The 25,506-nt window shown below is 34.2% G+C and overlaps 1 protein-coding gene across 2 annotated transcripts; it reads left to right on the top strand.

Annotated features, from left to right (window-relative positions):
• Nucleotides 1–240: 240 nt before the first annotated feature.
• On the top strand, nt 241–7,234 carry LOC133190197 (nuclear receptor coactivator 4-like). Of its 2 annotated transcripts, none has more exons than XM_061325688.1 (8): nt 241–259; nt 1,111–1,206; nt 2,622–2,809; nt 3,124–3,376; nt 3,913–4,252; nt 4,888–5,120; nt 5,314–5,449; nt 6,051–7,234. In XM_061325688.1, the coding sequence occupies exons 2-8, from the start codon at nt 1,123–1,125 to the stop codon at nt 6,584–6,586; spliced, it is 1,770 nt and encodes a 589-aa protein (XP_061181672.1). In that variant the 5' UTR covers nt 241–259; nt 1,111–1,122; the 3' UTR covers nt 6,587–7,234. The 2 variants fall into 2 exon arrangements, with proteins under 2 accessions (XP_061181672.1, XP_061181671.1); XM_061325687.1 differs by lacking the exon at nt 241–259 and adding an exon at nt 423–467.
• Nucleotides 7,235–25,506: the final 18,272 nt, after the last annotated feature.

Below are 25,506 nucleotides of genomic sequence, written 5' to 3'. Positions count from 1 at the left end.
CAATTAGCTGATAATTTGTTCACGATCTGCCATATACTTAGCACTGTTACATGTACTTGTCAATGGACCTAGTCAAATGTCAGATTTGTTGTTTACATGTTGATACGGCATACCGGAAATTAACAGAACAAACTAAAACACTTTTTGACGACATATATTCCGGAAAAGTATTTCTTCGAAAGAGGCAACACGGAAGTTCCGGTTGTTTTGTTCAACCGTCAACGGACTATCTTCAATCTACTTTAACAGTTTAATCTTTGTAAGTATTAATGTACCCATTTTTCTACATTCCATGAATTAGAGATTAATTAAATATCATGGCAGCCAATTTTGCTAAGAAGAATTTTACTCGGTTCTGTCTTGCAGTCTCAAAACGATGGCGAAATGTGCGAACGTGACAGGAATGCACGAGAGTATGGCGTATATTTGATAAAACAATGTCATCAGAATTCATCTGCCTTTTAAATGTGATTAAATTTTTTACATTTAATGTGGTATTAAATGACTACCCTCCTTGCTTTTTATAATTAACTTAGCACCTTAGTTTCCCTCAACAAAAATAATAATATTTGCGACACGTGACTGAGAAACACATGTCGGTTGTCGGTCACGGTCATGACAGGAACGTGTAAGTCGTTTGCTTTTATATCCATTCATTTTATTATTTTTATTTATTTTCTTTAAAAATATATGTATTAATTTTTAGAATTTTATTATTTATAATGAAGCAATCAAAATCTAAATAGAAATGCATAATTAAATCAAGTAAATGAATGATGAATGCATTACATGCATTAAGACGTGTAAATATTTTGCTTATTTAATTATTACATCATGTGACACATTATCTTAGTGTGATTTTAGATCAAGGCCAGTAACCTTTAGTTCTTTCACATAAACATTGCAGGCACAGGTTCTGGTAGAGATAAATTTTTGTGACCCATACCTGTTCTAAATATTAGATAAGATTTTTACCTTTCATCTGTTTGTGTCAATACACAACTGCGTAGATTTCAGTGCAGTATATATTAAACACTCAGGTCAATTTTCCTGCTTTTCAAAAAAAGTTCTTAACAGGTGCATTTAATTTTTCCCTATTTCTTTTTAAAGAGATATTGTGAAATGGAAAATCAGGCAAGCCAGATAGAAAATGCTACTAAAGAAATTGACAAAGTAAAGAGAAAGCTTCAGCAAAATGTCAGTGAGGTGAGTTAGAAAAAAAATGATAAATTGAAAAATAAAGTATAATTAATTTTTTTTAAAAATATTTTTTATTTGTGTAAAATTATAATTTTAAAAGGATATAGGAATTAATATCTTTAAAAAATCTTCCTCTCAAAAACCACTGGACTAGAAAAGATGAAACTAAAGGGAAGGCTTCCTGATTAAGTGTAGATTCTAAAATTTAGAATCTACACTTAATCAGGAAGCATTCCCTTAAGTAAATCTAAATTGGTCAAATCATGACCCCTGAGGATAGGATGGGGCCACAGTAGTGGATCAACGTTTTACATTGAAATGTACAAGAAAACTTTTTTAAAATCTCAAGAGAACCACTGGGCCCCAAAAGGTGAAACGTGTGAAAGCTTTATGAGGAAGTTTAAATTCTACATTGTTCAAGTCATGACCTCAGGGATAAGGTGGGACGAAAGATTTACATTGAAATAATATAAAAGAAAAATTTTAAAAATCATCTTTTCAAAAACCACTGGGCCAGAAAAGGTGAAAGTTATGTGAAAGCTTCAGACATAATGTAGATTGTAAATAGTTCAAACCATAGACCCTGGGGTTAGGGTGGGGCCACAATAAAGGATCAAAATTTTACATTGAAATATATAGCACAGAAAGTTAAAAAATCTTCTTCTCAAGTACCACTGGACTTACTGGAAATTTTCCCGAGGAAGTGTAGATTCTAAATTATTCAAATCTTCTTCTCAAGAACTACTGGACTTATCGGAAATTTTCCTGAGGAACTGTAGATTCTAAATTATTCAAATCATGACACCGGGGGGGGGGGGGTTAGATGGGGCCACAATAAGGAGTCAAAGTGTTACATTGAAATATATAGGAAAAAACTTTAAAAATCTTCTCAAAAACCACTGTACCAGAGAAGATGAAACTCATTTGAAGGCTTCCTGAGGTAGTGTAGATTCAAAACTGTTCAACTCATGGTCTCTGGGGTCATAATATGGGATCAAAAGTTTCACATGGAACTATATACAAGTGAGTTAAGGCTAGATATAGGACTGGTGTTTCTATGCATGTGAACTAATTAAAACATATAGGGACTGTACCTATTATACAGAGAAAGTTCAAACATTTTCTAATGTATACTTGGTACCCATGACATGTTATAACCAGTACACTTAATAAAAAGCATTATAAAAAGAATTTGATTTACAGTTGAGTCTCATAAATCAGGATTCTTTTCCTGGGAATATTGTACATGTTAATGAAACATCCAAATTATTGAAACATACCTTTCATAATTGGTAAATGTTTCCCCAGATTTTGACAGCAAAGCGAGGTATACCTATTATTGATGTAAGGATTACCGAAACTCAGTTGTAATCAAATTAAAACGATGTATAATATTAAATCACTTCTTTTTTCGCACATAGGTTAAACTACAAGTTCAGACAGCAGTGAGTCGTAATTTGGAGGCCTTGAGGAACCGCGAGGTTTGGCTCCTGAACCAGGTGGAGTTGTTACAGAGTGCTAAAGAAGAGGTTCTCAGTAACCAGCAGGCAAAGCTGCACAAATTACTGGGGGTCATCCAGACCCAGAAGGGGGGATTAAGCCAAACAAGGTAATATACTAAATACAGAAATGAGGCTGACTGTTTTGAGGAGAAAAAGTAATTTATGTTGAACATTTTTTTAATACATGGATTACATGCTATTTTATTTTAAAAAGTTATGGTACATGCTAGAGTCAAGATTTATTGATAGTTTGCTGGTAACAGTATATTTGGGATAAAAAAAAATAGAAAGGAAAATAATTTATCTTAAAAGTCTGTTTCCCAGTTGTGTGTCTTATACAAAAAAGTAATTCTGTACTTGAGCACCAGTTCCTATTTCTCTTGTTTCTTTTTTTTAAAAAAACATCTTCCATTTCATATAGAATTGATCCCAGTGACTTGAAGCCTGAGGAATCGCCATACTTGACCTTCCGCTGTGATGCTGGGTCACTCCGAGAGAGTATCAACAGCTTTGGTAAGATAGACGCCAGTGGTCTGCCCCACTCTGTGTTTGTTCAGCCGGGGAATCCATCGACCAGTCTGCCCAAACATGTGGAGGAATATGAGGATGCTGAACACCACGTCCTGTATAAAACTGTAGAGGAGGTTCATCAATCTAAGATGTCCAACGCCTGTGTAAGTTTTTCTGGGGAAGGGAGTGCATGGGGGTGGGGTGGGAGGTTATTTCTCACACATTGCATGGCTCAACAGGATGTGAAAAAGGAGGTGCACTGATGTATGCTAGATTGGGTGTAATATAGTGTACATGGTGAATGATGAGGTTTGTGCAAGTTAAGAGTGACAAAGTGTGACATTTGTGTGTATTAAACCCAGGTAGCATATCCTTGTTATTTGCTGCTGAAGGACTGTTTATGGATTACTATGCTGTTATCATAAATACTGTGAAAAATTTTCAGAAAATGTTGTGGTATTCATTGAAAGAAATACTTATATTACTGAAAGAGAATGTAGAATTCTGAGAAAATGAATCTTAATGGATAATCAAATTTTCAAGTTTGAACTTGTTACACAGATCATAAGTACTTGCTCAATTGTAATCTGTTGCAGTTGGAACATGACAAATTTTTAAGTGTCCTTAAGTAAGTAGCTACAAGTGAGGTTCAAAACTAAGTATACATTATAATGCTCATTGTTTTGTACTGTACTTGTAGATTGATGTAAAAATTCCCAAGCTTTCTCCTAATGCTGATGACTGGCTGGCCAGACCTTCCTCCATTTCAAAGATGTCTGTGTCTGCCCCCAAATTTTCCATGCCAAACTTGAGCAATAAGAAGAATGATTGGTTGTATCAATCAGGTGACAGCAAGGACCAGGGGTCAGTTTGCTCCTCCACTTTGTCAGATGAGGTCTTGTCCTTGACCCCCAGTCACAGTGTGCCCTCCTTCTCCTCTCATTCGACCTTTTCAAGCACCAAGAGCTGGCTGAAGCAGATTAAACAGGATTTTGAGGATGAGGATGATTTTGAGATTGTGGAAGGAGGAGGATCTACTGGTATGTGTTTTAAGATCAAGGCTAGCAACCCCCCACCCCACCCCCACTACCACCACAAAAAAAACCAGTGTGGATGTGACAAGAAAAAAATGGCTTTAAAAAATTTCAGCCCAAAATGTGTATTCATGTCTGAGAATCAAATGTCATATTCAGACATACGACTGAATTAAGTAACAAAGAATATTAATGCTGGATATTTATCAGATATATTTAGAATCTAGTGTGTGTCACTAGAAGAATGGATATATTTGAAATTTTGGTACATATTGTAAGAAAAAAAAACTCCATTGAGCACACAATATTGCTATTTCCATGTTCCCCACTCTCTCATTGCACAAACCCTATATACAAAGATGAATGTAAATGAGGTTAAAATGGCAGTTTATTTATTTACTGTAAATCACTTTTTAGTCGTGAGAACTTTATTTTCTCATAATTAAGCGAGACCGTCAGCTTGTGAAAATTTCATTCTCGTGTAAAATTTTATTAGCATAGCTTATATACAGCAATAAACAGAATTCATAAAAATTTTGTCCCTCTTATATGTACCAAATATCTATCTCACGTAATTAAGTTCTTGCGAAAATTTGGTAATCTACAGTACTTGATATAGTATTATCCCTTACTTTTTGCAGGTACTCCAGAAACAGACCCTGAATTCCACCATGATTTTGTCATTTCCCCCTCCCACTCTGTTCCAGACCTGCTTCATTGGAAGTACAAGCCATCCTCCACTGTGTGGCTGAAGACTAGCTCCTCTCCCAGCTCTATACACAGCAAGAACTCAACTCAAAGCAAGCCTCATGACATTTTTCAAACCTACTTTGCTACAGTGTCTCAGGACACCAAACACTGGCTTGCAAAGAAGGTAAAACAAATTTTTGTTTTAATATCAAATTTCAAAAAAAAAAAAAAAATGTATAAAAACTGCAAATTTTTGGTTGAACAAATTCATGTGCTGACTTTTTGCTCTCCTTTGGAAAGGTCATGTTCCATTTTGAAAAATGAAAATTTGTATTGAAAATAAATTCACTATATCATGTGATGTCTTGAATCTGCAGACAGATAGCTGTTGTAGCCAGACCTGCCAGTCCAAGAAAGCAATGGACATAGAGAATTTGGGGTCTTGTTTAGGACATGAAAATCCCAAGGCTAGTGACTTCACCTGGCTTTGTACAGCAGAGGAACAATGTCATGGTAAGGGATGTCCTATTGTTATAGTCAAACATAAAATTTACTGTAATTAGATGGGACAGGGCAAGGCCATAGGCATTGATGGTCACCTTTAGCAAGGAAAACAAATTATTTTCCCATGGATTTCATACTTCAAAGATGGTTCAAATTGGTCAGCAAAATCAGAGTGGAAGCAAAAATTTTCCAAAATTTACAAATAACTAGGGCACAAAAATACTAGTAGATAGCAATAGGTCATCTGTATCAAACTAGTCAAAATTTTCTAAGAACTGTCAAATATTCTGACTGATAGATTCCAAACTTTCATTATTTCCACTTATTATCTGTCAATCCAAATATTGGTACTTTCTTTTGATTGGTCAGTGTTAAAGTCCAACAGTTGTCTTGACAGAGAAACCTGAGGATTTATTGGTCTTTTTTTTGGTACCATTCATGCTGATGAGGCCACTTGTTTTCACAACTCTGGACTCAGTTGAACCCCCACCCCCCACCCCCCAAAAAAGAAAAAAACCCAGAAAAGTTGTATTTCGTATTGCATTTTAAAGGATTGTAAATTTAGAATACATCAATAAAGCCAGTTTTAAGATTTAAATTTATTTTACAGATGTAAAGGAGTGTTCTGCAGATCCCAGTTGTCTGGATAAATTCCTTCAAAAGAATCCATCCTGTAAACTCACAACAACTAACACCACAGGCATATCTAACAAAGTACGCAAAACCTACACTGGCCCAATAGATACTAATGCATGGTTACTGAAATCGGGACATGCCAGGTCTTGCAGCAGTAATGCTTCCAATCCATTCAGCAAGTATCTTATTAACACCAAAGAACAGCTCTCTGATTGGCTGAAACCTGTGACATCGACCAAAAAGGCTACTCCGGAGGTAGTGTCATTTGACCATATTGACACCAACCTGTCGACATGGGTTAAAGCTCCTGGTAGTAAAATAGTAGGTAAAGATATTCCAGAGGGCCAGGTAATTGCCATACCAACTACTGTACCAGCAGAGAACCAGGGCTGGTTGATGAAGAAACCAGTTACAAGTACCTGGTTAAGTGGTTCCAGCACCAGCAACAGTGAAAATAAGAGCTTGTTTCAAAACATTCATGAAAACAATTCAAAGTGGTTGCTGAAGTGACCAACCTGTTGAATCTTCACTTGAACAGTCCATTATTTTATTATTTTTTTTTTAGTGCTTTATATAAGTTAAAACTGCTTCAAGAAATGTTTACTGTTGTATATGGAATTTTGGCAATTTTTTTCTTCTACTGGTAAATTTGGTGAAAAAGCAGAGGCATTATTTACAGTAATGCATTCACAAGTTGAAGCAACCAGCAACATTTTTAAAGATTTGTTTTCTCTTTAAATCAGAAGCAAGAATGAAATTGCCAATGATTCCTTATATAACATGTTTATATTTAATGTCTTTATATATGAATATTTATATATACACTGTACATGTATATTATGTACGTAAAGAAATAATAAAAGTAAATCTATATATTTTCATTATTAGTGCACTGAAACTTAGCATTGTGCTTTTGAAACCAGCATGATTTTACAGGTGTAACTATGTGAATTGTAATCTTGATACTGAAAGTATGAATTCGATTACAGTCTTATTTTAAACTTGAATTGTAATGCTTACATACACTGTAACTGTGATATTTTCTTGTGATTATTTGACATGTATGTAAACAGTTATTTGTTGTCTTTAAAATCACTAATTGATAATGGTATGGTTGTATGCATTAAACATGGGATACAATAAATACTTTAAAAAATATGTATGCATGTGATTTTAAAAATGAACAATAAGAGTATAAGGTTAAGAGTGGTGCTGTGAAATACTAGTAAGCTGTTGACAACATACTGTCAAAGTTTGTAATCTCGAACTCCACGGGACCAAGATGTCGAAAGATTGAAGATAAAGAGGATAAAATAATGATAAAAAAAAAGTGGTTGAGACTGCTAACTTACTTTGACATATCCCTGGTAATCAAGATGTTTGTTTTCAAGATATCAAAGTTCAACTGTACGTAATACTGAATTCCTTGTATTCAAGGAAAGAGCAAACTGATGCAACAAATTTAGTTACCATGCTTTTTCTAAGCTAACTACACAGGGCTTGAATTTACTAATGAAAGTACAATGTACTGCGTTCAGTATCATCAGTGGGCCATTTAGATACTTCTTACCTTTTGAGAGTTATCTTACTTTGGCTGAATTTCGATTTTGTGTAGTTGGATACGTAGAAACAGACTCTCACGTTGAAGCCATTTCCTCAAATAATTTTGTTTTTAGTGATTCTATATTTTATTTTTTAGCTCACCTGAGCCAAAAGCTCAAGTGAGCAGTTCGTTGTCCGTCGTCGTTTTTATTGGTGTTTAGGTAGACCTTTCTCCGCAACCGTTGGGCCAATTTCAGTTGAACTTAATTGGTACAAAGTTTCCTTGAGTAAAGGGGATTTAGATTTGTTCAAATTGAGCCATGCTTCCTTCTAAGGGGGGGATAATCAAGAAATCATTTAAAATATTCTTCTCAAGAACCACTGGATGAGCAATGCTTCCAGATATGATGTAGATTATTTGTTCAAACCATTGCCTCTAGGGTAGGGTGAGACCTTCAAAGAGGATCAAAGTTTAGGTCATGATTAGTCGTATTAACCTGTTAACAGACAAGCATCCTCAGTAGTGCAGATGGAAATTTGTCAAATCATAATCAATTTGTGGGTCCACCATAGTTTCAAGAGTGGCAGGTCCATCTAAATCTTATCAATTTAAAAACATTTTCAAGTTGTTGATTCTTTTTTTTTTTCAAATTACGTACCCTGGGGTTAGGACGGGGTTAAAATCTTAGCTTATGAATTTGTATAGGAAAACAAGCTCTTTAGAAAGTTTCTTCACCAGAACAAAGGCCATGCTAGTCATATTAATATCGAAGCTTGGATTCAAGTTATGTCATGATTCCTTGGGAATAAAGTGGTGCCACAATGCAGGATCAAAATTTTTCATGTAAATAAAAAGGGGAAAAACTTATTTATACTAAGATTGAAATGATTTCGAGGGGAAATTAGAAGCAGAACGAGAAGAATATCTAGCAATTCTGCGCATAAGAATTCCAGATGCAAATTTAAGGTAGTGTCGACGTCCTTCCTGATATTCTTTACTTTAGTAAATAAAACATACAACATGACTATCCTTGATAGTCATGTGACTATCATTGATAGTCATGTTGTATATTTTATTTGCTAAAATAAAGTATATTAGGAAGGACAGTAGTCCGTTCCTCAGGTTCTGAAATCAGCTCTTTTATATATTATACAATAATTATTATTGCTGGTTTTTGAGGTCAATACGATGATTTAGACACCTGAGGGGTGAATATTGTACTTCGAAGGTGGTTAAATCATAGTATTGACCGAAAAACAGCAATAATTGTTTTATTATATGATTCAATGATTAAATGACACACACTCTTTAAGCAATCCATGCCATCTTAATTGTTCACATCTACTGAAGTACTAGCAGAACATAATGAGAGAAACGGGGTTTAAAAAACAACCAGTTGTATTATTTTGGAATTTTTACTTCTAGCTTAGGTTAAATGTAGAAGAAATAAATGTCAGGCACATATAGGATTCATTTTGAAAAAGGGGGCATTAAAAGAGAAAAAAATGACAACGAAAACAAATCTTTGACTACCCCCCCCCCCCAACAAAAAGGAAAAGAATTCTCTCAGCTCAAAATTTTATTTATTGGGATGTAAAGGTTCATAAACGAGGGGAGGGGGGGGGGCTTTCATTGAAATTTTTTATCCTTATTTAAATTAAAACTTTACATTCTCAAAAGGTGGGGAGAGGGGCATGCCTCCTGCAACCCCCACCCAAAAATATATTCAATTTCAATTCAATTCAATTCGTTTATTGACCAATTAAGGGCCCTCATGGGGCAAAAAGAAAGTACATTGTTAAAATGTATATAATGATTATGATCATACACACGAAATACAATATACATATACATAAGAGGAAGAGAATTGCTTGATTGATAGAAAAGACATACAAGTAGGGGAATACCCAAAATATCTTATATGAACATAAGACTTGTTTTATAGGTATATATATAGTACATCATATATATATGCATACATTACTAAACCATATACTTGAAAGTATCATACTTTTACATAATTAATAATCCTAAAATTTATGGTAATGTTTTTTGTAAAAATCTTCCAAGAGAGTTTAGTATATCTAGTTCTTCGCAATTTAGAATCCAGAATAATTTTTGTTTATCAGGCAATTCTGTAAAATGTTTTACTTTAGATGAGATCAGGTTAAATAGGTCTTCTCTTTCCTTTGTAAATTTGCTACAGTGAACAAGGAAATGTTCTTCATCTTCAATTTGATTAAGCATCTTCAATTTGATTATATCTGCCTAATTCTATAAAAAGTCTGTGCGCTGATACACGTAATCTACATATTGGTTTTCTGTATTCAGGTTTTAATAAAATTAGATATTTTTCCAATCTAAAATTGTTCTTCAGAAATAAATAAGTGACAAGTTTGCCCTCTTTTAGTGTTTCATTTGAATGTTGCCAATCAAGTGAGTATTTTTTATGCATGGATTGTTTTAATGAATTCATAAAATTACTCTTAGTATAGGACATTATGTTTGGGATATCAAGAATTTTTAGTAATTTTTCTATTGAGGAGTACCAAGTTGTTTTTTGGGCGAAATGAAGTTCCTTACTACATATAAATGCATCTTTTAGTAAAGGGAAATCTGAATTTAAATTTTCTAATCTGTAGCAATATTTAAGTAACATGTTGATAATATCATAATGTAAAGGATATCTACCTAATTCTGAAAGAGAGGCATGGTTCGTACTTTTCCTATTTAAACCTAGTATAGTTTTACAGAACTTGACGTGTAAATTTTCTCCTGTAAAGCTTTTATAGCATAGTTGCATCAATATTTGATTAGATTGCTTTATTTTTGAATTATTAACATTAAATATTCCCCATATTTCTGAGCCGTAAAGTAATATAGGCTTAACTGTGTGATCAAAGATATTGAGGCTAGTGGATATCCCAGGATTTAAGCTAAGAAAGTCTTTCGAAACTTGAAAAAAGCTTCAAGTCCTTTTTTGTATAACTCATTTTTTTGCCATAGAGAAAGTCCCCGAGGCTGTGAAATAGATGCCTAGGTATTTATAACTAGATACACATTCAATATTGAAATTTTTGTAGTGAAATTTATGTTTGATTGTTCTCCCAGCTTTGTTAAATATAATAATTTTCGTTTTATTAGAATTTACTTTCATACCCCAATCATCACAATACTTTTCTAAAGAATTTAGCTTTTGCTGTAGTCCTTCAGGTGTTGATGAAAAAATTACTATATCATCTGCATACATCAAACAGTCTATACTTTTTGAGTGTAACATGACAGAGTCTATACAGCCTTGTAAATATGATGGCAAATCAATTATAAACATTTTAAATAAAGTTGGACTCAAGTAATCTCCCTGATGTACACCTAATTTGATAGGAAATGAAGAAGTAAGAAGATTTCCATACTTGACACATGCTTCACTTTTCATGTACATATCATTTACAAAGTTATAAAATTTATTTCCAACATTGTATTGCAGTAGTTTCAATTTCAAACCATTATGAACAACACTGTCAAATGCCTTATGAAAATCTACAAAACAGGCATAAAGTCTTCCTTCTTTTGTGTTACAATATTTATCGATAAGACATTTAACAATAAAACAATGATCTGAAGTTCTGGCATGTTTTGTGAATCCTGCCTGACAAGAGTGTATTAAATTGTTCTCCCTTAAAAAGTTATCTAATCTGGTATTTAAAATATTATTAAAGAGTTTACCAAGATTACTTGTTATAGTTATTCCACGGTAATTATTTGGATCACAGGGATCATTTGATTTAAATATAGGGGTAATATATCCTTTTGCCCATGTCTCTGGGTAATGACCATATGAAAAGCATAAGTTAAATAATTTCAGTAAACAGGGTAATATTATTGTATGCCCACTTTTCAGCATTTCATTTGATATATGTTATGTTCATATGAGTGAAAGTCAGGTGCAAGTGAAATAACTTTCCAAAACTATTTGCATCAATTTGGAATTTCCCTATCTATTTTTGGTCCAATGTAGAATAAATAATTCCTTATATTGACCTGGAAGGTCACGTTCAGGTCAATATAACGCAGTATTTTTCTAACATTGTTGGATCTCAGACAATCAGAGAGATGAGAATTATTCAATCATATAATAAACATGTATACTGAAAGGAAAAGGAGACGCAGGGTAAACTTTTTAGGTGAAATAATGTTACATTTTTCAGACATATTTTCCAATATTCCTAACTAACATCAATTCAATTTCAAGCTTCATTGTCAGACTTGAAATTTTAATAGTAATTACCACAGGCTCTTGTTTCGTATATGGAGTCACCCCTTCTTTTTCTTTCCAGGTGGAAAGAAAAAGAAGGGAGTGACCCCATATACGAAACATTTGCATGTGCGTGGTTATTATTCCTGGCTGAGGAGCGAAAGTTTTTGGGGTCGGACCGTTTTGGGGGGTGAGTCAATCAATAAACTGTTAACAGTTTCTTTAAATACACTGATGAGGATAATGCTTTTAAATTGTAAACTGACATGAGATTATTTCAATAGTACTTGTTAAATATTTCCGGAGTTACGATTCATCTAGTTTGTTAGATATGAATCATAACTAACCAAACCGTGGATTGCACTTCAGTGGAGTGTTTAAGTTTGTTAGATACATTTTTAGATAATAAGTATTGGTAACATGTCATGCTTGTTAAAATCATAAAGAGGGAAAAAGCCATCTCGGTGAAATTTTTTTATGATTTCCTTATGCAGGCCCGTAGAAGTTATTTCAGTGGGGGGAGGGGGCACAACCAAACATTTTCATTTTGGGAGGGTACTATTAAGAAAAATCCCTTGACAAGCAAAATAATAATAAAAATAATTTTTTTAAAAAAGGAAATAAAAAAATTCAAAAAAGGTAATCAGACGTTACTATCGAGAGAGCACAAGAATAAAATAGCTATGTTATCTATGGTATATACTCTAACGGCAAAATTATTGGGAGGAGGCACGCCATGTTATGCTATATAGCATGATTGGGAGTTTCTATGAAAAGACCGCACTTTCAATATCAGTAATTAAGAAGCTCCTATGTGTTGAACTAAAGTGCGACCCCACACCAGAAGTATGGAGCAGAACTGTACATAGCTCTCTGAACAACTTTGTAAAGCAGAAAAAAGGGGAAGGACTTAGGTCATATGAATACCACACATATTTTTTTTCTATTCTGACTATTAAAAAAAAGTCGGGGGTAAGCAAAGATAAGCTAAATGATACATACTTCCACCTAATTTTGCATTACTTATACATATTACATATTTACAATTCAATTTACTTATTGACAACACCATCATACATTGGCATATAGTCATGAATACAATAAACACTAACATACATAAAATCAAATCATATTACATATATTTACATTACTTATATATATATTTGTTACCAGAATCTGACACCTATTTGTTAGTTGAGAGGTCCGTCCATCTGGTACTTTAAGTGGTAAGCTTCGCCGCTATTGAACTATATATATATTTCTGTTCATTGGTACTGTGTCAAGTTGTGTTTGAACATTTTTCCTGGGGGTAAATACCACGTACCATATATTGAAAATTAAATAGATAAGCTCAATATTTACACCTTTATTCAAAATATTTTTCTCAATGCCCAAAAAACATTTTGCACTGGTATAGAGAGGGTCCTTAATGCTAGACTCAAAAACCATATACTGCTACGTATCGCACGAGAAATTCATATTCATATTGGATTATTTATTTACATATAGATTTCTCTTTGACTTTTTGTTCCCAAAAAATTATTACTAAAAGACCTGAAGCCTTATCTTTTAGCACAGCACAGGTTCTGAAGCGAGGCCAACATTTAAAAAAAAAAATTGTTTGATGTACTCCGGCCCATATATATTTTTCATAGTGGGTAAGAAGGTAGGTTTTATTTATCTTATTGTTGGAATTATCTAACACAATGATTAACTGTTATGAAAATCAGATTTAGAAATTTATTCCTCCGTGGTTCTTAAATAAACTTCAGCGACTTTGTTTAGATGTTTGCAAAACAAAATAAAAAAAAGATCAATGGCAAGTTTAAAAGCAAGTCGGACGATCTGTATTTTTCCAGAACCCCCCCCCCCACCCCCACCCCCACCCCTCAAGAAAATAAATATATAAAAATTAAAGTACTAAAAAATCGGGTAGGGACAATTTTGATTGGTCAGTCGGAGTACAGTGTAACATCAAACAAAACATTTTTTTTTGTTGGCCCGATGTCAAAACTTATTTCATGTTATCGCGTCAAAGTTCTCCTTGTGTCCTCCTTTTTTCCACTTTATTGGAAAAAAATAGATATCCGCAAGACTGTGGCGTTTCCGGAGAAACATTTTCCTCAAATTATTTCCCTGTTGTAACATTATAAAACATTCATAATACCAGAATCCATTATTCATATATTTTGGATATACATATAGTGTGTGTGATTTGTTCAATGTATAGAATGGTAAGTGTCTTTCTTTCTCTCTCTCTCTCTCGCTCTCTCTCCAAACTTGTTTGATTGTGACTGTTTTTGTTGTTGGTTTTTGGTTTTTTTTTCTATGTAAATGTGCTTGAAACAGCGCTTTAAGGAAGCTCTAAACACTAAATAATGATTTTTTTTTTTGACTTTGAGAAAATTGTATCATATAAAGGTATACACACTGAGTGTATTTAGTTCATTCTCAACATGAGGTAAATGCCTTATTTCTATTGGAAAGAGCGATCAAAGACACCTAAGTGTCAGTGTACGGAAATCACGGTTGTTTGCTAATATTGCAACAATGTGTCCAATGCAATGATAAGAATAGATAAATCTTTTTCAAATATATGTAATTTACTATATATTTTCATTTATTCCATCTAAAATTAAAGGACAGATCATTCTAACTGCATAAAATCACCATAGAATTAGAACTCTTCAGTAAGCAGAGTTTAAACCTTCCTTAAGCTGAAAAGTTTATACATACGTACATGTATACGGGAATCAAAAGAAACACTTTTATCATTAACATCAGGATATAAATCATTAGAACTCGGTGTCATGGTATTGTATGTGTAGTGTGAAGAGAACATTTTGACAAGAATGTGGTTTTTGATATATATGTGATATCTAAGCCAGATTTTGTACAACTTTGAAACTAAAACTCAATCTTGACAATTTTTCAGCCATAAGCATAGCAGACTCGAATCTTGACTAAATAAGGAAACAAAGTTCACCGCCGTGACCCCATTTATACTTTTTGACACCTGCTATGCAAAGTAAAATTGGGGATCAATAGCTTTTCCTCTGTTTGTCTGTCTGCCAGTCCGTCTGTCACGTACTGTATATTGCTTGTCAAATGACCTTTATTGAAGATTTAGATTACTGACCTTGTGACTTTTGATTGACACATTGACCTACTATTTTCTTCTATTTTGTAAATACCACTTTATCGAATCGTGAGAGGTATAGTGTCCTTTACAAAAAAATTGATGTTTCTTATGAAAAAAATTGTCTCATGTACAAATTTCAAAATTTTTGTAAAGGACAGTAGCCTATCCCTCACGATTCGATGGATAAAGTGCTTTCAAAACACGGGAGCGGATCGAGAATTAAGTGTAGGTTATTATTTAGTGCCCACATCTCCTCTCTTTTCCCTATCAAGAGATTCGGACATTTTTTAACAGCTTTCGAAAAAGCAGGAAATTTGTCCTATTTATAATGCATTGCTCTATGTCCGTATATCTTAACCGACAGGCACAATATTCGTAGTTCATGAAAATAAATGCCTTTTATTGCTTAATGGTTGAGCTGCCTTGTACATTACGCAGAAGTTTGTACAGTGTACAAGGTATTGTCTTAAGTTAAAACTTAGAAAGGTTTGAAATCTTTCCTTTATTTCTATCTTCATTCTTTTTAAAACCAATATACATGTAGTCAATGTTTCTCTAAACTTTTTGAATCTAGGCATTTCAGATGGGGACGGGTAGGAGTATTGCTGCGGTGGGGGGGGGGGTAATTTTTTTGTTCGGGGAAGGAAGGGATCTACACCAGAACATTTTGACAAAGCAAGTACATGTTCATGCCAATTAAAACACAGATTTTCTACAACTTCCAAAATTTAGTCGAAAGGAGATTTATTTTTCCGAAAGGACCAAACTAAGGGGAGGGGGAGGGATGAAAGGCTATATAGAACGCCAAGTGAATAAGCGTATTAACGCTTGAAAAGACGTAATAACGCTAAGGAAAAAAGCCGTGTGAATGCACATTTATGTCCTCTGGGTACATATCCAAGATTGGGACTACATTGGTCATGGATCAATCATTGACTTTCATGTACTTCTGAAAATCTTATTTAAACCAAGCCATTAAGCCAGCAACCTGTATGCAAGATGGCAATAAGCTGCAATTAAGTCCCTTACCAAACACTTTTGATCCGCGTTTTTACGCCTTTCCATCGCAATATACCTTTTGAAAGGCATAATATCAATAGACACGTGCTTCTGTAATATTTTTTTACACCATAGTATAATAATAACACAAGGTATCTACCTCCAAATAACATGAATGCCCCTCCCCGTAATTGCAGTCATGCAGTACGCTTTGAGAGAAAATGCAGTGGGGAAACTATTGATATCCATTCTCTTCTACGATAATTTATCTACAACACCATAGAATACCTACTCCTATTGTTTTATATCTGTATAAACAACTTCCAATCTGCTCGCTGACATTTTAAATAATTTTGCAATACAAAGCGTGTTGTTAAACTAAACAAACAAACAAACAAACAAAACAAAACACAAAAAAAAACAAAAAAAAAAAAAGGGAGATAAATGTTAAGGCGCCCCGGACCACCCCTCCTTTTCTCGAATTAAACTTGCATTAAGTTCTCTGCATTACTGTATTCATTTTTTTTGTATTAGGTTGTTTTTGGAATTGTTGGGGTCGTCTTCGTTTCCATTTTGCCGTAATATCTGAGGTTTTATTTATCATAAACACCATAACTTTTGATAAGAAAAAACCTGACATCTGTATGCCAAGTAAGTTTTACAATCGAAATACACGCATACTCGCAAACTGGGGAGCGGAGATTAATGGGAATGGGAGAGCAGAGATTAAGAGGAATGTACATGTAGGAGCGGAGATAAAGGGGAATATTAGAGGGGGTATAAAGGAGAATGAGGAGTTGAGATAAACGGGAATGAGGTAGTGGAGATAAAGAGGAATTGAGGAGGGGAGATAAAGGGGAATGGGGAGCGGAGATAAAGGGGAATTTGGAGCGGAGATAAGGGAATGGGGTAGTGGATATAAAGATGAATGAAGGAGGGGAATGGGGAGTGGAGATAAAGAGGAATTGGAGAGTGGAGATAATTAAGGGGAATGGGGGCAGAGATAAAGAGGTATGGGGGAGTAGAGATAAAGAGGAATGAAGGAGCGGAAATAAAGGGGGAAGGGGTGTGGAGATAAAGAGGAATAGGGGAGCAGGTATACAGGAGAATGAGGAGTTGAGATAACGGGAATGAGGTAGTTGAGATAAAGAGGAATTGAGGTAGTGGAGATAAAAGGGAAGGGTGGAGCGGAGATAATGGAAATGGGGGAGTGGGTATAAAGGGGAATAAGGAGCACAGATAAAGGGGAATTAGGGCGTGGAGATCAAAGGGAAGGGTGGCGCGGAGATAATGGAAATGGGGGAGTTGGTATAAAGGGGAATAAGGAGCACAGAGCACAGATAAAGGGGAATTAGGGAGTGGAGTTAAAGGAGAATAAGGGAGAGTAGATAATGGAAATAGGGGATTGGGTAGATAAAGGAGAATGAGGAGTGGTGGTAAAGAGGAATGAGAAGCAGAAATACAGGGGAATGGAGGAGCGGGGATAAGGGGTAATGGTGGAGGCTAAAATAAAGAACCTCCATTGGGTGAATATTAGAGTTACCTTCAAATCAAAATAATCGTCTCTTAAGAACACTGAATGAAACATAATATATTACTTAACTGAATATCCTTTTTTAATATTGTTTTTATTTTGATTTTTTATTTATTTAAGGTATAGAATTAATAGGTGATTTGAAATATAAAAATCGTGGACTGGAGCGATTAAATCGATATTATTTCAAATTTTGCACACTTTCTAAGAAGGTCATTATGCATATAATCATTTATCACTAACTCCACTTAGTAAATAATAATAAAAGGGTGAATTACATTTCCGCAAATTTTGAGATTTTTTTTTTATTTTGCGTTTCCGCAAAGTTATGTCACGCTTTTCCGCAAAAAATATCAAGTTATATTTACATTTTCAATGTCTTTGTCCGAGATAAAATCACAAATTGTAAAAATACTTTATTTCTACATAAATCTACTGGTTCATCGATAGGCGCGGTTAAAAAAAATCACGTGCGGGGCGGGGCAAATAGAGACAGAAGCGGGGCTATTAGCACGGGAATTTGCAGAATCAGGAGCATGTAAATATAAGGAATAACTGTCAGATTTTTTGGATTCATGACGATGATCAATCGATTGGCTTGCTTGATAATTTTATGCATAAACGCCTTCGGCGTTTATGCAAATTATCACGCAAGCCACTCGATTGATCACATCATGAATCCAAAAGATAAGACAGTTATTCCTTAAATACATTTCCGCAAATTACCTGTGGCATAGAGTGACAAAGAGAAAACTAGATATTCTCTGTAAAGAAAATGCAAAAAACAGTACAAACACGACACAGACTTGCAAGATTATACCCGAGTAACTTTTATTTTAGTGATAGTATCTTTTATTCAAGCATATAGAATTTTTCATTTAGAGCTACAGCTATACATGTTGGGTGTCATTTTGTATCGGAATCGATATCTTATGCACTATCATATTCACTTTCATACGTACTTTTATGCAGTGATCGAGTACTATTTTATCAGTATGTGATATTCAAAGGTATCATTTTACGTTATAGTGTTACTTTATTCATATAAATATTATTTAATTTACATAAATTTTACTTGAGTGCCAGTGATCCAGGTAACACATTTGCGGGATCGCAATACGATTTTTTTTCTGCGGAATCGTAAAAAAAAAAAAACCAAGGGGCCCTAGGGCCTTAACGGTCACCTGAGCATAATACAACACTGTAAAGAATCCATAGAATATAAAAAAAAAATAAAAATGATAGTTGAATCTGTAATGCCCGAAAGCAAGAGAAATAGGAGGATCTGGGATCAACAAAATCATTATTCTAGTACTCAAGAAGAAATTTTTAAAGTAAATCCATTTACTCGCCTGTACGATACTTACCCCGATTTGTCACTATTACTATTATATATCATACAAATTCTTGTATAACTCTTATTCAAATGACCTTTCAATTACATTATTTACAGTGATTATTTATCATTGGCGAATAGAAAAGGGGAATAACTTCTTTCAGTAGAATACAAATAATAGAGCCCTGCCAAGCACCAAAACACTGACCAAATGGTCCAGAATTTCAAAAACCTGGTAAAAATACCCTTGATTATTACAACTTTGTATTCTGTTGTTCCTGGATGCCCCGGAGCAGAAAAGGAGATTTGCGAACAAATAATGCATTTTCACTATAGATTCAACACAGCCCCTATCTACCACTAGAACCCATAACCGAACCACCATGAAAATCAAAATTTTGTAAGATGTGCCCTTGTTAATTATAACTATGCACTAAGTGGAAGATTTTCAAAGCAATATTGCATTTTCACCATATAATCAATAGACCCCATTCTGACACCAGAATCACTGACCCTGGGGCGATAATTTCTCAATTTTAGAAGAGGCACCCTTCCTCATCATGACTATGCATTTTATTTGTTTCCTTAATACCCAGGAGCAGAGAGGAAGATTTTCAAAGAAATAATGTATTTTTGCTATATAATCTATGACCCCCCCCCCCCCCCAACACCAGAGCCCTTGACCCAGGGGCCACGAAATTCACAATTTTGGAAGAGGCACCCTTGCTCATCATAACCAAAGAAGGTATGTTGCTAAACACTTAGGGACAGAACAGAAGATTATCAAAGAAACAATGCATTTCACTATATATTCAACAGAGCCCTGCCCTGGCTCATGGGCTATGAATTTCGCATTTTTGGAAGAAACGCTATTCATCATATCCATGCACTAAGTTTATCTGCTAAATTCCCAGTAGCAGAGAAGAAGATCTTCAAAGAATTGGAGCATTTTTAATATATACTCGATAAAACCCTAACGTAACACAAGAGCCCCTGACCTATTGCTAGGGGCCACCAAATTCACAATTTTGGAAGAGGCACCCTTGCTCAACATAACCATGCAAGAAGTATGTTTGCGAAATATGTAGGGATAGAGCAGAAGAATGCAGTTTTCACTATTTATTCAACAGAGCACTACCCTAACACCAAACCAAGGGGCTATGAATTTCACATTTTTGGAAGAAACACTACTGTTCATTATATCCATGCACTAAGTTAATCTGCTAAATACAAATTTTCAGGAATTTATGCATTTTCAATATATAATCCACAGAACCCCACCGTAACAAAAGAGCCCCTGACCCAGGGGTCACCATTTACAATTTTGAAAGAGGCACTCTTGCTCATCATAACCATGCACTATGTATGTTTGATAAATACACAGGAGCAGAGAAGAAGATTTCAAAGAATAATTCATTTTCACTATATAATCATTAGACCCCCCCCCTCCAATACCAGAACCCCTGACCCTGGTGCCACAAATTACATAATTTTGAAAAAGGCAGTCTTGCTCATCATAACCATATACTTAGTTTATCTGTTAAATACACAGTAGCATAAAAGAAGATTTTCAAAGAAATAGTGCATTTTCACTACATAATAAATAGACCCCCCCTTTCCTGTAAGCCAACCCTAGTCCGAAATATCTGACGTTTTCCTGGCTTTTTTCACGATTTGATATTTTACGTGCCAAGAAAACGTCAGAACCGGCGCCATTACGAAAACTGGGAATTCTGACGTTTTCCTGGCACGTAAAATATCAAATCGTAAAAAAGCTAGGAAAACGTCAGATATTTCGGACTAAGCCAACCCCTGATCCCGGGGCCACAAATTTCACAATTTTAAGAGTGCCACCCTTGCTCATCATAACTATGATGCTTTCAATTATCTGCTAAATACCAACGGGCAGAGCAGAAGATTTTCAATTATCAATTCTAACACCAGAACCTGATCCTGGAACCATTAATTCCACAATTTAGGAAGATGCACCCTTGCTCATCATTACAATGCATTTAACTTGTTTATTTAATAGCCAGGAGCAGAGAAGAATATTTTCAAAGAATTAAGGCATTTTCAATATATAACCATAAAACCCTGTCCCAACACCAGAACCCCTGACCCAGGGGCCACGAAATTCACAATCTTGGAAGAGGCATCCTTGCTCATCATAACCATGCATATAGCTTGCTTAATACCCATTAGTAGAGAAGAAAATTTCAAAGAAATAATGCATTTTCACTCTATAATTAAAAGAGCCCCCCCCCCCTCCAGTATTTCACTATAATAAATTTTCCCTTAGATACTGTCTGCCCACCCCCACCCCCCCCCTCCCGACTTTTTGTTGCTGTGAAGTCGGACACTAGCAAATTCCAGGATTTGGATAGTGAAATTAGTCAAATGTTGACGAACGACGCACGATGACGGACAAAAACAGATAGCAATGAGTCGCCTGAGTCACTCAGGTGACCTAAAAAATGCGAAATTAATCTTATTTTTTGGGAAAGGTAATGTCAAGTTTTGGAAACGTGGTTTGCCATAATAAAAATATACCGACTTGTTTTACATACCCGTCGCAACCACAAATAACGTTAGGTACATGTAACTGGACGTAGTCAAAATGTTGAAAGCACAATAATCTCATTATTCAATCAATTTTCAAGAAAATAAATACTAATGACCGCACAGATCTGTTTCATTAAATTTTTAAAGAACTACGAACGAAAGTATAGTTCTGCCGTCTACCTCCAAGTCAATTTTCAAAAGTTAACATATTCATATATTTACATTTGCAAATGTTTTCCCTTATATAACACTATTGAAAGCAACGCGTATCTATATCCGTATAAACACAGGTTCCTCGCATCATAAACGTTCGACGTAATTTCTCAGTGACGTCATAAAGGGTCAACGCGCAAACAATGGATCAAATACGTGCCGTTGAGTTTGAAAAATAAAACATTTCACGCGTGAAAGATTATAATCAGGAAAATATAAAATATGAATAAGTCATAAATGTAAATATAAGTAATAATGTATCATTTTTAAACATCTATCGGATATAAATACGGGTTGGTACGAGATCAAATTTACCATAAAGCCCTTCGGGCTTTATGGAATTTGATCTCGTGACCAACCCGTATTTATATCCCGATAGATGTTTAAAAATGATACCTTATTTCTTAAATAGATATTAATATGGATTTTCACAAAACATAATTTATTTGAGAAAATAAAGATAGATAACTCTATAATTTTGGTAAAACTTGCGTTTTTAACTATTGAAATCGTATGGAAAACGGAAAATATCTTTAAAACATCTCCTCTCCAATCCCGTGAAACAAAAATTCTTTTTTATAAGTATTAAGAATTGTTATTTAACGTTACAAATTCATACCAAAGCTTTTGTTGCTTTCCGGGGGGTGGGGGGCATATATTTACAGACAAAAAACCACAAAAATTATCATTTTTTCACCAACTTCAAAGGGGTGTACAACTGAAATATTGTATTTTTTCAATCATACACGTTTAACTGAACATAAGTTATACATACATATAGGAAAAAAAATTGAGGGTCATTTATTCATATCCAAGAATATTTCAAAATCTGGTGATGCTTTAAAGTCTGATTTCAAGCCCCCCCCCCCCCCCCCCCCCCCCACATAAAAAGAGTTGAAATTAAGAGTAATTAACTATTTGACACTAGTATTAAAATCATTAATCAATTTCCATTGAACTCTTCTTTGCATTCAAAAAAGATTTAAAATCATTAATCAATTTCCATTGAACTCTTCTTTACATTCAAAAGAGATTTTTTTTGGCCAAATTGCCATTAATATTGAATTAAATGGGCGTAAACTGTAGGCGGGAATCAAGAGTTAGCGTGCATAGTTCTTTGACCTTACTTTAAGCATTTTTAACGATTTTACGGTAATTTGTAGTTATGTAGTTATGTTTAAAATGTGTAAGTGGAAAAATGACGGTGGTGGATCACTAGAGGGCAAAGTGTATTCCCACAGTATGAAACGGTTTTTTTCTGCCTATAGATGTGGAATGAGAAAAAGCCAACGGAAATGCTGAATATGCTAGATCAAGTAGAGGAAGGAAAAATCCTTAACTTCTAAGTGGCATTATCGGTTCAGGGATGGACGGGAAATATATTTGTAAGGATGACCAACTCTTGTGGTGCCTGAAAGTTGTCTTGCAAAGGAAAAAAAATCCCAGACATTGTGATTTTGCCCTGTTCCCTAGATTCAATGAAGCGATCTTAGTCGATATAATTTCATCCTATGACCTGGAATTGGTTAAATGTGTTTTAGTATGTGGGTGAACCAGCACCAGAAATTTATCCAAGAGAACGGGGAATACTTTGGAAAAAAAAAATGTTTGTGACGTAAATGACGTCGAAAATGACTGGGAAGCCTTTTGCACGAGGTCATATTTGTTTAATTTATTTTATTTATTTATTTTTTTTGTAAATTTGTATGCTTGTCAGACTTATGCATGTATGTAAATATTCGAAATGAAAATCATCAAAGTTGAAATCATGAGAATTTTATCGCGCTAGAGAGTCTGTCAGTCCACGATTTTTTTCATCACCCCCACGTGTTATCATTCCAATTTGGTGTACATGTACGAGTTATCCCTCTTGTATTGTATTCCTCTGGCCTCTGGAGAATCCTGCCCATTATATCCACTATATGTTTTCTCTACTGTTTTCTCCAGTGATGCATAATATTACACTCCAGACCCAGTAGGCCCGTAGAACGCAGGGGGGGGGGGGGACTTCTGGTCACTTTTTTTTTTTGGTTTGGTTTTGTTTTTGTTTTTTTGCTTGACAGATTTTTGAGGGAAGCTGCCCCCCCCCCCCTCCACTTTTGAAACCGTTGCTACGGGCCTGCACTCTAAAATATTTTTTGAAACATTTTGTAATGGGTTATAATGAATGAATGAATAATTATTTTAACTCTCTCTCTCTCTCCATAAATAGTCTCATATACACATGGAATGCATTTCACAAATTCATTACACAATATATCATTTATTTCATTTTCGTCTATTATAAATAACCCCATCTGCTATATAATTCTGTAAGTCAAGTTTTGTTGTTTGTTTGCTTTGTTGTTTGATTGTTTTTGTTTTTGATCGGCTTTGGACTGTTTTCCGCCTACATGTTGCAAACTTTGTATGCAATATAGTTAATTAATAAATCTTATCTTAACATCTTTTAACACATATAATTACAGATAATATACAATATAAAGTAATATTTGAATCTATAATATAGTTGGCAAAGATATAAAATTTTTAAAAAATCCGATTTTGCTTCAAACTTGACCAGACAGATACGTATATGTGCACAAGTATATTATAATACATGTACATAAAACATTTAATTTATCGTACTTCTGTTTATTTCTATCTCATTGCCAATACATCAAATTCTTTTGATATAATATATTTAGACACAAAATGACTTCATTTTGATTAACTTGGCCGAGCGAAATGGATGAAACCTGCAGAACACCTAACAAATAGATAAAAGTAATTTTAACTCTCTCTAAAATTATTTATGCACAAATAATTTTAAAATGTAGAAATAAAAAAAATGCTCCTTAAAAGGGCAAAAATGCAAATCATGACAACGCCAATGATCTTATACATGTATCTACAGATAACTTTTCTGACGGTGTGCTAGAATTTTTTTTTCTCTCTCTCTCTTTCATTACTCATAATAAACATTTATTTGGGCCACGTGGGGTTAATAATATATAATGTTTGAGAAAATTTTTGGTTTTTATTTTGATAAAAATAGAAACCAAAGCTAACTTGTTCTGAATTATGAAAGTCTATTTTTGTGAGGATTCCCTCGTTATTTTTAGACATAGAACAAGTTTCATAAATAGACGATACAATGTTTAACCAATATGAATATATAATTTTGTCTGTGCTATATTTAAGAAGGAGGACTACTACATACTCAGATATGATTGCAATACACAAGTATTTCAATCTTTATAGGTTAATTTTGCTGTGTTAGCTGTGGCTAAAATTAGATATGAAATTCCAAGTAACGAGCTGGAATTCCCAGTACTCTCGGTCATGTGACCAAAACAGAGAATAAAACATTGACAGTGAAGCATATTATATTCATAACTGTTTAGGTAGTGCAGGAATCAGCTGTGAACATAATTTCTTAAGTTTGATAAAATATACACATTGTTAAAGGTAAGGACATGCATGACGCATATTATTTATATTTTTTGCAGCATTTGTTTATATTAGAACATGTAAAACTTATTTTCGGGAAGCAGCGCGCGCGCACAATCGAAACTGGGTCATATTTTTACCAAGCATTTGCTGTATAAGTTAACATTTCTTTGCAGAATGCCAAGTATTATACATAATTATCGTTTTAAACCATTCCTCTATTTCACTGTCATTATTTCTATTATAAAGCTGATCGACGGAAACATTTTTTTAACCCAGTTGTATATGCTGTATATTGGCCCAATTTATCTAAGTTGTTTGAAATGTTACTGCATATGTGTATACTAAACTTAACTTTCTGGCTTGTCTTGGATTTATATTTTTTTTATATTTTTTATGTGCATGGCAACCACT

This window comes from Saccostrea echinata, unplaced genomic scaffold, assembly GCF_033153115.1.
Source record: "Saccostrea echinata isolate AGI-Se365-2 ecotype Australia unplaced genomic scaffold, CSIRO_AGI_Sech_v1 ptg000022l, whole genome shotgun sequence".
Classification (NCBI taxonomy): domain Eukaryota; kingdom Metazoa; phylum Mollusca; class Bivalvia; order Ostreida; family Ostreidae; genus Saccostrea; species Saccostrea echinata.
This window is presented reverse-complemented; position numbering and strand designations above follow the sequence as displayed.